Below are 13,483 nucleotides of genomic sequence, written 5' to 3'. Positions count from 1 at the left end.
TGAACCTTCTCTCCATCGTGGCGAATACTTTGTGTGAATTTAACATTCCCGAAGCAGGATGTGGACAATTCATTGATCGAAAACCAACAAACCAGGAGCCTAAAACAGGCTCCAGAAGCCGAAGCCGAAAATATGCCGAGGTTTGGAGAACCCTAGACATTGATCTTGGTCTGCCCGATGTTGTCTGGAGTTGCCGAAACTTGCCGGAACTCCATTATATGTTTGTTGCCCGTGCACTGCGTAACGTGCGATTGATATATACACTTCATTTTTTGCCATAGCTGAGGTTCACGCACAGCAAAATCTCAACAAACAAGGTAAGAAACTCAGTCATTTTAGCTTGAACATTATTCGGAAGAAAGAAAATGTGTATGCGGGTTTTTTTTTCATCCACGGGATTATGTGAACTCAGAACAGACTGATTCTGCCCTTGTCCCCTGGAATTATATTTTAAAAAAAGGGTATAGGTTATTGTTTTTCAACTTTTATTATGGCGTACTATTTGCATTAGTAGCCTTTATAGTACTGTGGCGGAATCTCCCGAGGTCAATTGAAACCAGAGGTCAGGGAAGGCATTCACCGACTGAGGTGAAAGTTCCCCTAACCCCAAACTATGTTTTCTGCCTCGAACCTAGGGAAGTTTTCGAGCAGCCTCTAGGCCCAGGGATGCAAGCTCGTTTTGGTGGAAATATACCGCCCAGTTGGATACTGATTACCAGGCCCTGTTACTCTAGTACAGAACAGAACAAACAGACGAAGAAACTGCAGAAATATTGGACACTGGGATACACAATTCTCTTTGTGGAAAGGAAATGATTGGTTTATTTAATCACGGACAATTCTGGCTTGATTGGGAACTCTTTGATTTATAAGGTTATTATCGTTGGATTGTTATGATTGTATAAGTTTGAGCGCCTTAGCTGATCAGTATACGACAAAACCCGTGTGACAATAAACTTGACCGAGTACAGTTATTGACTACCTGTGACTATTCCTCCCAGGCCTCTATGTCAACCTCTGGGTCGACCCTCTATGTTATCGCACGTCTCCGTGAACCCACGACAACAATCCTTATGCCTGTACTTAGTCACCCTACTCTGTAAGTCAAACACTCAACTGCAACAATGGTACAAAAATGCACTGAATTACACGATAAAGCAATTCGGTCCTACCAGGCTAACTGGGTCACACCACGGGGCTCTGCGCTCCGTACAATCGCTCAAGCACGGTACGAGAAGTCAGGCCGAAACAGCGTCAACACCGGTACACTGCACCACACACGGCCTCGCCAAAGCAAACGCTAGCTTCGTCACGGACAATGGCAATTTCACTTGTACACTACTACTGAACCCGCTCCATTCACAGAACTGAGGAACAACTTACGCAACTCACGCAACTGAACCAACTGAACTAATTGAACTGACTCACGCCCGGCCGACCATGCGCTCAAGTACCACGGCAAGGGTAGCGGGGCCACGCCCAATCACGCCGTGATTGGCCGCCAACCCTTCACCTCTGCCCGGTAACACCAATCACGCATACGCGGGTACAGGAAACACAGATCGCAGTGCGGTCACGGCCTGCCTCGCCCCGCCCAGCAACAGCGAGCGCGCTCCGATTGGCGGCCACTCCCGCCAAAACCACGAGACATTGTCCGCTGACACGACCTGACTTCCTTGCCAAGAAATTACAAGTAAACACTACCAAATAAGGGGAATTAGACTGGTGTCGGCCCACCCCATCACGCCACACAGGCCCGAGCAGAGCTTGGACTGTCCCAGTCCAAACCAGCTCGAACCCAGTCACGAGATGGGTGACCGGCACCAGTCTAGCTAATTAAATATGCACAAGCTTTTTAAACTTCACGTAAAATTCACTCTTATGTTTTTCGTTATAGAAAACTAAACTTATGATTTCTCTTTATACAAAACCAAACTTATGTGTTCCTTTATACAAAAACTAAACTTATGTGTTCCTTTATACAAAAATAAACTTAATGTTTTTCAGTTACACAAAAACCAAACTATGTGTTTCTTTGGCACAGAATGAAGCTTATGTTTTCCTTTATACAGCATTAATCTTATGTTTTCCTTTACACAAAACTAATGTTATGTTTTTCTTTACACAAAACTAAGTCTTTGTTTTTCTTTATACAAAACTTAGCTTATACATGGTAAAGTTTTCCTTACAATGAATTTGAACCACACAATTTATTTAGAAATCATGAATCCTCGGCAAAGATAAAAGCACTTTTCCTGATTGTTTTTCTTTTTATACAAGGAAATGTTTTGTATCAACAGATTACAATTTATGCAGATAATTTTAGGGATAAGACAGATGGAAAATCACACTTAAACTCGAATAGTATCCAAAATTAACTGGGAATCATTTTAACAAATGGACGGATTTCTTTTCAAACAAGATGTAGGCAATAATCACTGATTTTAAAACTTTAAAGATAAAATAACTTCTCTTTTACACACTAAATAGCACCGACAAAACTTCTTTTAACTGTTAAAACTAAAAACAACTACTAACACTAGATAAACTTTAACTGGCCCTAAGGACTTGCTAGTTGGGTCCCGTCTTCCTGAGGATCATCCAGTGCAGCGTCCAGCTCTGTCTCTCGCAGATGCTCGATGACCTCGTCGTTTCTCTTAACGACCCTGTTGCGGTAGATCACTTCGGTGGTCGTCCTTACTCGGATTGTGACGAGTCTCCTCATCTTCAACGGAGGTGAGTCACGACCACTTCGGGAGGGGGAGGGGGTCATCTCTTCTAGGGGTGGCATAGATGAGTGTGTGGAGGTCGGAGAGGGGGGTGCTGGCGGTTGCATGGCCAACATGCCTCGAGGTTTCCCTCCGAGAGGTGGGGCTATTTTGACTGGAGCTGAAGTTTCCTGTGGCTCTGGTATTGCCAACAAGGCAGAAATGGGGCAGGGGGACAGTGACAGCACCGCCACTTCCTCTTCTGTTATCTGCGCTCGGTCCTCTTCGGACCCTTCTCCGCCTCTGGCTTCAACTCTGCGAAGTTGGAAATCTTCAGCTGGCCTTTCCAGCTGAGGCTTTATGGCTGCCGCCTCGTCCCGGTGCTCACCGTGGAATTTCTCGTAGTGCCTCTGGAGCGTGTGCTTGGCTGTAGCTCTGTATCTACACCGTAGGCAATGGAGGTACTCAATCGGCCCATGTGCCCCTCTGATGTGGTCCCATAGGGAGTCTCCCTGTGAGAACACCTCCCTACACTCTCGGCACTTGAATTCCTTGGCCTTTCTCTTTCTGCTTGACATCATGGCTCTGTAACCAAGAACAAAAACAAAAACAAAACTGTTACTACCACATCTACATCTTTATCAAAGTCTGCCACTCTATCGGTATCTTACCGGCAGGCGATGCTCTCTCCTCGGGTTCCTCCGAGACATACTGGTCCTCTCTGGCACTCTGATGGGGTCAACCTCTATCTGAACATCCCCATTTTCTACCGGAGCTTCTATTTCCGGTTCTTCTTGCTCTATTTGCTCTGTTATCTCTGTTTTCTCTGTTTCCTCAACATGAGGAGTCTCTTCTGTCACTTCGACTGGAGGGTTTTCTCCTGCTTTATCAATCTGAGGAGCTTCTTCACATGCTTTTGGAGAGTGACTCCAGGGTACCAGTTTCTCACCCTGGTATGGCTTCAGTCTGTCAGAATGCACCACTTTCATTTTTCCCCCTTTCCGTATCTGTATTCGGAAGGTCACATCTGACAATCTCCTAACTATTAGCCACGGTCCCTCCCATCTCAACTGCAATTTAGGGGACAACTGTTTCTTCTTAGCCGGGTTGTGTAGCCAGGCAAACTCTCCTTCTTTCAACCCTTTATGGGTGGCTCTTCTGTCATAGTTTCTCTTCTGTCTTTGGGAGTTTTTCCCTAGACAGTCTCTAGCCCTCTGATGTGCACTCTGCAAATTTCTTCGCAACTCTTCTGCAAAGTCTGTCCGAGTGTCAAACCCTGTCTCTGGACTACCGGTGACCAGGTCAACTGGTATACTGACTTCTCGCCCCAACATCATTATATTGGGGGACTCCCCTGTGGAGTCTTGTGGGGTGCATCTATACGCAAAGGTTGCATAAGGGAGGAATCTATCCCAGTCTCTATGCCTCTTCTGTGGGTCAATCAGCACAGCCACCATGTTCACTAGTGTCTTATTAAACCGTTCGACCATACCATCCGATTTAGGATTGTATGCTGTCGTTCTTGTCTTTGTGATTCCTAAGACCTTGCACATTTCTGTGAAGACTTCTGACTCAAAATTGGTGCCCTGATCAGAATGGAGTTCTTGTGGTACTCCAAATCTACACACGAACTCTTGCACCAGTTTGAGTGCTACTGTACCCGCCGTTGCGTCAGGCAATGGATAGGCCTCCATCCATTTTGTACAGTAATCACCCACTACGAGAATCCACTGGTTCCCACTCTCTGTTTTGGGCAGTGGCCCGAGCAAATCTATGGCCACTCTCTCTACAGGCACTCCCACTCTATATTGTTGCAAGGGTACAATCCCTTTCTTCGCAGGGGACTTCCTTCTTGCACAGAGGTCACAACCCCTTATGAAGGAGCGAACATCTGCGGACATACCTGGCCAAAAATATCTTCTCTTTACTTTGGCAAGGGTTTTCTTTATGCCCAAATGACCACTAAGCAGTCCACCGTGCACCTCCCTCAGGGTTTCTTTCCTCAAACTCTGTGGCAACACTAGTAACCATATCACGACTCTACCGTCATCAGACTCCCACCTTTTATGCAACACCTTCTCTCTCACACTCAACTGGTCCCAGTAGGACCAATACGTCTTATGGGCCGCCGTCAAGTGGGAAATCTCTACCCACTCCGGGCGATCTTTGCTCTCTTCCTTGGCCTCTAAGGCCCAACGTATCGTCTCATCTTCTAACTGGGCTTTCCTTACAGCCTCTAGTGGGACACTTGGTTTGGCCTCTATGCCTCTAACCAATGTCTTGTCCTCTTGTGACGTCACTTCCTCTCGACCACATTGTCTACAGGGTTGCCTAGACAACCCGTCCGCGTTGCCGTGCTTCTTTCCAGCTCTATGCTGTACTTCTATGTCATACTCTGAAATCACCTCAAGCCATCTCGCCATCTGTCCTTCCGGATTCTTAAAATTAAGGATCCATCTCAACGCACTATGGTCGGTTCTGACAGTGACTTTCCTACCGTACAAGAACTGTTTGAAGTTCTTTAAGTACACCACTACTGCCAATAACTCCCTGCGTGTGACGCAGTAGTTTCGCTCTGGTCTGGTTAACTTACGGCTGGCATACGCCAACACTTTCTCTTCTCCCTCTTGTACTTGGGACAACACCGCTCCGATACCGTCGCCACTTGCGTCAGTATCGAGGATGAAGTCTCCCTCTGGAATGGGGTAGGACAAAATGGGGGCTCTTTGAAGTCTACTCTTGAGGTCATCAAACGCACTTTGGCATGATTCGCTCCACTCAAACTCCCTTGACTTCTCTGTCAAGGCATGCAAAGGACTGGCTATCTCTGCAAAACCTTGAATGAACTTTCTGTAATAGGATGCAAGGCCAAGAAAGCTCCTTACATCCTTCACGCTCTTGGGAACAGGCCACTTGGCTACCGCCTCAACTTTCTTTGGATCCGTGGCCACGCCTTCGGATGACACTATGTGCCCTAAATAGGCCACTGACTCTTCAAACAAATGGCATTTGCTTGGCTTTAACTTCAGTCCTGCATTCCTCAATCTATTGAACACAAGCCTGAGCCTATCTATCATCTCTATGACTGTTCTACCATAGACAATAATGTCATCCAGGTAGATCAACAGGATTTCCCATTGGAGTCCTGCCATCACCTTCTCCATTAGTCTTTCAAATGTAGCCGGGGCATTACAGAGCCCAAATGGCATACATTTCCATCTGTACAAACCATTTCTAACAACAAATGATGACTTCTGGCTGGCGTCGTCATCCAAGGCGACCTGCCAATATCCAGAGGCCAAATCAAGTGTTGAAAACCACTTGGCACCTCCTAACGCATCGAGAGTCTCGTCAATGCGAGGTACCGGATACGCGTCTTTGATGGTTACCGCGTTTAACTTTCTGTAGTCGATACAGAAACGCTTGGTACCATCTTTCTTGTTTACCAACACTACATTTGCTGCCCACGGACTATCCGAGGGTTCTATCACACCTCTTTTCTCCAGGTCAATGACCTGTCTCTGTATCTCTCTCTGGACACAGTCGGGGTGTCGTCTCGGCCTCTCTTTTATTGGTCTCGCTTCTCCAGTATCAATGTGATGCCTCACGGCATCAGTTGCACCAATATCCTGCTCACTGCTGGAGAAAACATCCTGAAACTCTATCAAGCACTCCTTAACTTGACCATGATAATTGGTCTCTACATGGTTTCTACTCCTTGCATACAAGTCTTGCAAATATGGGGGCAAGCCCTCCTTTGCCTCTTCAGACTCATGTGCCTCACCTCTTATTGTCTCAGGGTCCACGGTGGAAATTAATCCCACAGTGGTCCCTTTTCGCGCCACTCTTTTCTCTTTTCCTGGGTTGAACAGCCGCAACGGAACAATTTGGTCCCCTGACTCCACTAGTGACCTGGCTAACACCAAGCCTTTCTGGGCTAAATCTCCGCCCCCCTCTAGCGGTTCCACTATGGCTGGGCCAGCCCACTCTTTTCCTCTGTGAGCAATAGTGCCAGGCACTACTGCCTCAGAACCAGATGGAATCACGGTTGCTTCAGCAATTACCACTCTCCCAACAAATGGCTCTCCAGCACTACTAGTGCATTTAATTCTCTCGCCATTTATTCTCCACTCTTTGGTGTGGAAATCCAAGTTACCCCCTGTGGGCAACAAGAAATCCATCCCCAGAATTCCGGGATACTTCATCTCTGTAAAAATCGCCCTGACTGGGTGCGTTGTTCGTCCAACTTGAACTTCGACCCAGGCGACTCCTAACACCGACAGGGAACTTCCATCCACCTGTTTCACTTTCACATTGTCTGACTCTAAGACTGGTCTCTGTTCCTTGGGTATCTCATAATACACTGTGCTACTAATTAATGTATCTGTGGCACCAGTGTCAACCAAAAATTGGCACTTGGTTTTTCTCACTACACCCTCTACAAACAAACCAAAGCGGGCATCACTATTTGGGTTCGGTAACGTAATTACCTTTCCCTCCTCATACTTTCGCCGCTTCTCTCCTATGGCCCCCTTGCAATCTCTCCATCGTCTCTTTGCCCCTCTAGCACTTCCGAGGTGCCTACGGGCCCCTCGAGCAGCTGGCTCGACTTTTCCTGCCCCAGGCTCTCCCCCTGAGGGTCTGTTACAGTCTCTGGCAATGTGGCCGTGCTCTCCGCAATTGAAACACTTCCAGCCATCACGCTTTGGACTACTCTTCTTTGGTTTCTTGCACTCTCGCGCAAAGTGACCTCGCTCCCCACAATTGAAGCATTTCCTAACACTTTGCTCACTCTTTTGTGACTTCTGGTCAGCAGGTTTCCCCACTAGGTCACTCTTTTCCTGGATTTGTTTCGTTAACTCTGTTAACAGTCCAGCCAAACTTTTCATTCCATTCTCCAATTCGTGGATCCTCTGTTCCACCCCGGTATCTAACACTCTAGCCAACCTCGGAGGCTTTCCATCGAGCATTCTCTGTTGCTCGACTTTTTCGAAATTCTCTGTTTCTATTGCAGCTCGAATGGCCTCATCTAAATTTTCAGGACGAGCCCTGTTTATGCCCTCCCGAGTTGACCTACTTTCGACCGCATCTAGAAAATGGTTCTTAGCCAACCGGTCACGTGACTCTTCCTGTATGTCAGGGTACGCTTTAACCGTCAACTCTTGTATGGCTTGGCCTAACTCTTGCAATGACTCTTTTGGGCCTTGTCGGCGATGCCTCAACTCGACAAGGTAATTTTCACTCTGGCGGCCTGAGCCAAATCTCTGTTCTAACAACTTCAACAGACCACTGTAGGACTGTGTCTTTTCAGTGGGAACGTCACCCAACAATCTTAGGGCATTGCCTTGCAAACTAGCTACCAAATATTTAGCCGCTTGCTCTTCGCTCCACTGATTCACCAACCGGCAAGACTCGAAGTGCCTGAAATACTCTTTCCATAGCACCTTGCCATTGTATCTATCAGGAGTGATATTTGGCCGTCTACTAATTGGCCGCTCGACACTCCTCTCTTTCTCTGCCACTACTTTGGGCTCACTTGTCGGCGTTAAGGGCCCTGCTGAGGTCTTTAAACTACCTGCCAAACTGTTGGCACCTGTGCCCACTGAACTCGGGGCGAAACTCAGCAAATCTCTATTTACTTTCTCAGGAGAAACTGTTTCTCCCCTACTCGGGTTCTCTACAGTGCTATCCGTGCTCAACAGAAAGGACTGGAGCTCCTCTATTGCACTGCTCCCCGTTAAAATCTCTGGTCGGGTACTTCCTACACCACTACTCTTAAGGGGTGTACTTTCCCCAAACTTCACTCTTTTTCCCATCCTCGGTCCAAGTTCAACTTCAGGCGACCGTGCGGTCACCGAGGGACTCGCCCCTCCCTGGGAAAAATAACCAGAACTCTCTCTTGGCATCTGGAACTCGATTTCCGAATCGATCCGCACTAGCCCCTGTTCTTGGCTCTTTTTGTCTATACTTCCCACCGGGGAAGGTTCCTCATAATTGGCTCTCATGGCTTCTAATTTCTTAGCCATCAACTCTTTCTCCCATTGCAAAAATTGAGCATCTAATCTCAGCTTCTGCAGTTCACTCTCAATACTCGAAGTATTCTCTTGACTCATGTTTGTCTCTTTCTATGATTACTCTTCAACCACAGAAATCACTGTACTCAAAATCCTGCTTGATTTCTCTACTGGCCAACTCTTTAATCAGCACCAACTATCCCACTTCTGACACCATTTGTGGCGGAATCTCCCGAGGTCAATTGAAACCAGAGGTCAGGGAAGGCATTCACCGACTGAGGTGAAAGTTCCCCTAACCCCAAACTATGTTTTCTGCCTCGAACCTAGGGAAGTTTTCGAGCAGCCTCTAGGCCCAGGGATGCAAGCTCGTTTTGGTGGAAATATACCGCCCAGTTGGATACTGATTACCAGGCCCTGTTACTCTAGTACAGAACAGAACAAACAGACGAAGAAACTGCAGAAATATTGGACACTGGGATACACAATTCTCTTTGTGGAAAGGAAATGATTGGTTTATTTAATCACGGACAATTCTGGCTTGATTGGGAACTCTTTGATTTATAAGGTTATTATCGTTGGATTGTTATGATTGTATAAGTTTGAGCGCCTTAGCTGATCAGTATACGACAAAACCCGTGTGACAATAAACTTGACCGAGTACAGTTATTGACTACCTGTGACTATTCCTCCCAGGCCTCTATGTCAACCTCTGGGTCGACCCTCTATGTTATCGCACGTCTCCGTGAACCCACGACAACAATCCTTATGCCTGTACTTAGTCACCCTACTCTGTAAGTCAAACACTCAACTGCAACAATGGTACAAAAATGCACTGAATTACACGATAAAGCAATTCGGTCCTACCAGGCTAACTGGGTCACACCACGGGGCTCTGCGCTCCGTACAATCGCTCAAGCACGGTACGAGAAGTCAGGCCGAAACAGCGTCAACACCGGTACACTGCACCACACACGGCCTCGCCAAAGCAAACGCTAGCTTCGTCACGGACAATGGCAATTTCACTTGTACACTACTACTGAACCCGCTCCATTCACAGAACTGAGGAACAACTTACGCAACTCACGCAACTGAACCAACTGAACTAATTGAACTGACTCACGCCCGGCCGACCATGCGCTCAAGTACCACGGCAAGGGTAGCGGGGCCACGCCCAATCACGCCGTGATTGGCCGCCAACCCTTCACCTCTGCCCGGTAACACCAATCACGCATACGCGGGTACAGGAAACACAGATCGCAGTGCGGTCACGGCCTGCCTCGCCCCGCCCAGCAACAGCGAGCGCGCTCCGATTGGCGGCCACTCCCGCCAAAACCACGAGACATTGTCCGCTGACACGACCTGACTTCCTTGCCAAGAAATTACAAGTAAACACTACCAAATAAGGGGAATTAGACTGGTGTCGGCCCACCCCATCACGCCACAGTACGAAAGCCCTTTAGTGCCATCAAATGTATAAATTGCTCTTTTGCAAGTATATGTTTTGGATGAATATTTGGCGAGTCTTGTTTCGTTGATGTATATGTTAAGCAAATCTTGTTTTTTGCAAGTATATATGTTTGGCAAATCTTGTTTTCTGTAAGTATAAAATGTGGTTTCTTTACACGTCCGCAAAAGGCGAACCCTTACGGCTGGAATCACAACTAGCACGAACAGCCCGACGTTTTGGTGACGCAAAAGAGGACCCCGAAAGTCGTTCTCGCACAAATAAAACAAGAATTCTACATGAAGGGTAGTTGGGTGGATGTTTGTATCTTACTTTTAAATGATCTTAATTCCGATTAACATCATTTCGTTCAGACCTTTAAGGGGGAAAACGTCATTAATCTAGGTCACTTTCTTTCTGACTTAGCCTGTACAAGTCAGATACAAAATGGGTTTACTTCGCTTTATTAATGTGTGGCTTTGCATTGCATGTTTTTATATAAAATCGCTTTTTGAGTAATGCCACTGTATTTATAGAGCTCCTTCATAACATTGGCAATGCTAGGGTCGCGTGCGTGCATTTGTGCTCGTTGCCGTAAGGCCAGGTGTATTCACACGTAGTGTAGTATCAAAAAATGCCGGCTGGCTACGAAGCTTTCTGTAAATTTCACCACTTTTCTAAAAACACGCGTTCAATAGAAATTTGCGATCTTTAGATTATATCTATTTTCAGTAGTAAATATTTAAATAAAGCATGGCTATATAAGTATCAGCCCGGTTCCGTAAAAATATTTAAACTGAAGACCAAAAAATGCCGGCTGGCTACGAAGCTTTCTGTAAATTTCACAACTTTTCTAAAAACACGCGTTCAATAGAAATTTGCGATCTTTAGATTATATCTATTTTCAGTAGTAAATATTTAAATAAAGCATGGCTATATAAGTATCAGCCCGGTTCCGTAAAAATATTTAATCTGAAGTTCCATTCTCTTTCATCGACATGTCTGACCAAATGCTACGATTTGACTTTGCAGATGAGCGAACGCAGTAAGACAGTTGCCGTCATTGGCTGTGGAATTTCTGGCCTAACTGCAGTCAAGTGCTGCCTGGACGAAGGCCTGCAACCAACGTGCTTCGAGAGGTCAGATGGCATTGGTGGTCTGTGGTACTACCGCGACAACAGTGAATACGGGATAATGACCACGGTCTACAAATCGACCATTACCAACACCAGCAAAGAGGTGACGAGCTTCAGCGACTTCCCTTTTCCAGGCGAGTGGCCAAATTTTCTGCACCACAGCTACATGAAGAGGTACCTGGACATGTACGCCGACAAGTTTGGCCTCAAGAAGCACATCCGTTTCTCTACGAGAGTGACCCGCTTGGCTCAGGCACCAGACTACGAGGCTGCTGGGCGATGGGTCGTCACTAGCCAAGCGGAAGGAGTGTCTGGGCACGTGGAGGAGTTCAGCCAGGAGTTTGATTCTGTGATGATCTGCACTGGGATGCTCAACAACCCTAACGTCCCAGAGTTTCCAGGCCTTGAGGGATTCCAGGGGGAGGTTATTCACAGCCAGGCTTTCCGGAGGCCAGAGAAATTCGAAGGCAAACGAGTGGTTGTAGTTGGGATTGGCAATTCAGCAGGGGATGCAGCTGTAGACGTCAGTCGCCTGGCATCACAGGTAGGTTTGCGTAATGCATGCTTCGTTTCAACATTAAGACTGAGCTGACCGATGATCACTTCTGGTTTATTACTCTTTCTCTATTGTAACAGGTGTACTTGAGTACCAGACGTGGCGTGTGGATAGTCAATCGCATTGGAGACTACGGTATTCCGTGGGATCTCCATTTTTACAGAAGATTCCACCTGGTACCAGCAAAACTTCACGTCATGCTTTTCGTGAAATCCCTCAAACGTAAGTTCAAGATGCTCTATAATTCTCTGAGGCCGGCCCACGATTTGTTGGCCGGCGAGGCACTGATTACAGAGGACATGCCAGGTTGTATCATCAGTGGCACAGTGATGATCAAGGCAAACATCGCAAGCTTCACCAAGACGGGCGTGGTTTTTGAAGACGGTACCACCGAGGAGGACATCGATGCCGTCATCATGGCCACCGGCTACAAGGACACGCTGCCCTTGGAGGTTGATTGCCAAGCACTGGAGATGAAAGATGGCCACCTGCCGTTGTACAAGTTGGTGTTTCCTTTAGGTCTAAAGCACAACACGCTGTCGGTCAACGGCGCCATCAGACCCTTAGCCGCAGTCCTCCCGTGCGTCGAGCTTCAGGCTCGCTGGGCTTCGAGGGTGTTCAAAGGGTTGGCTAAGCTACCATCCCAGCCGGATATGGAGGCTGAGGTGAAGGCGACTGACGAAGCCATGAAGGCCGCATGTTTACCTAACCACCGACACAGTGATTTCCAAGCCTACTGCATCAGTCTGGCGTCTGAGATCGGAGTCGAGCCAAATTTCCTGAAGCTCTTCCTCACCGATCCCGTGCTGACTCTCCGGTGCTTGTTCGGACCCCTTGTACCATACCAGTTTCGATTGGTGGGTCCTGGGAAGAATGATGAAGCCCGGAAGGCCATCAACACGGTTTGGGAGCGGATCGAGAAGCCAACCAAGACAAGACCCATTGGCCCAATAGAAGACGCCCGCCATCTCGTCATTCTTATTGCTTTCTGTGTTTCTGTGCTTGTAGTCGTCATGGCCTGGATTTTGTTGTAAGCAGAGTTGGAAGGCCATACAACCTTTCGAAATAGTTTTTGAAGCAGATTAATACTGACTTATGGGCCTAGACGCCACCAAATGTTGTTCTCCTAAAATGTCACAAATTTCTCCTAAAATTTGTTTTGATGTAAGTATCGATTGTTAATTTGAATCGCTCAATTATAGTCATGGAATGCACGTCATTATAGCAATCAACAAATTTTGGGTGAGGTTGAGGAAGACTTAGAGTTTAGGCCAAGAGCAGACGCTCACCGCCATGCTGTTCTCTTTGTTTTGTGAGTTTCTTTCTTAGCAATTGTAGTGGCTTGTCTTTTGATGTAAGCAGAAACTGTTAATTTAACTGGCCTTATGGGATGCACGGAAGGATGTCAACAGGCTTCGGTATGGGTTTAAACACTTAGTTATTCTTTTTTTATTTGTGTGTGCACTTGTGCACTTGTGATAGCTTGGTTTTGGATGTAAGAAGGGACTGGTAATTTATCTTGCCTTGTATGGAAGGCTTTCAACAAGCTTTAGAGTTGGTTTTAAACAAACTGAGGGTTTTGTTATGCGCCATCTAAGTTGAGACAGGTAATGTAACTTAGAGTA

The 13,483-nt window shown here is 46.9% G+C and overlaps 1 protein-coding gene across 1 annotated transcript; it reads left to right on the top strand.

The window, feature by feature from the left end:
- Positions 1-11,198: 11,198 nt before the first annotated feature.
- On the top strand, positions 11,199-12,979 carry LOC119728511 (flavin-containing monooxygenase 5-like). Its single transcript, XM_038201160.1, has 2 exons — positions 11,199-11,846; positions 11,939-12,979. The coding sequence occupies exons 1-2, from the start codon at positions 11,199-11,201 to the stop codon at positions 12,890-12,892; spliced, it is 1,602 nt and encodes a 533-aa protein (XP_038057088.1). The 3' UTR covers positions 12,893-12,979.
- Positions 12,980-13,483: the final 504 nt, after the last annotated feature.

The sequence above is a fragment of the Patiria miniata genome, unplaced genomic scaffold (assembly GCF_015706575.1).
Source record: "Patiria miniata isolate m_02_andy unplaced genomic scaffold, ASM1570657v1 HiC_scaffold_1, whole genome shotgun sequence".
NCBI lineage: Eukaryota > Metazoa > Echinodermata > Asteroidea > Valvatida > Asterinidae > Patiria > Patiria miniata.
Note: the sequence above shows the minus strand (reverse complement) of the source record. Positions and strands in the feature narration are given on the sequence as shown.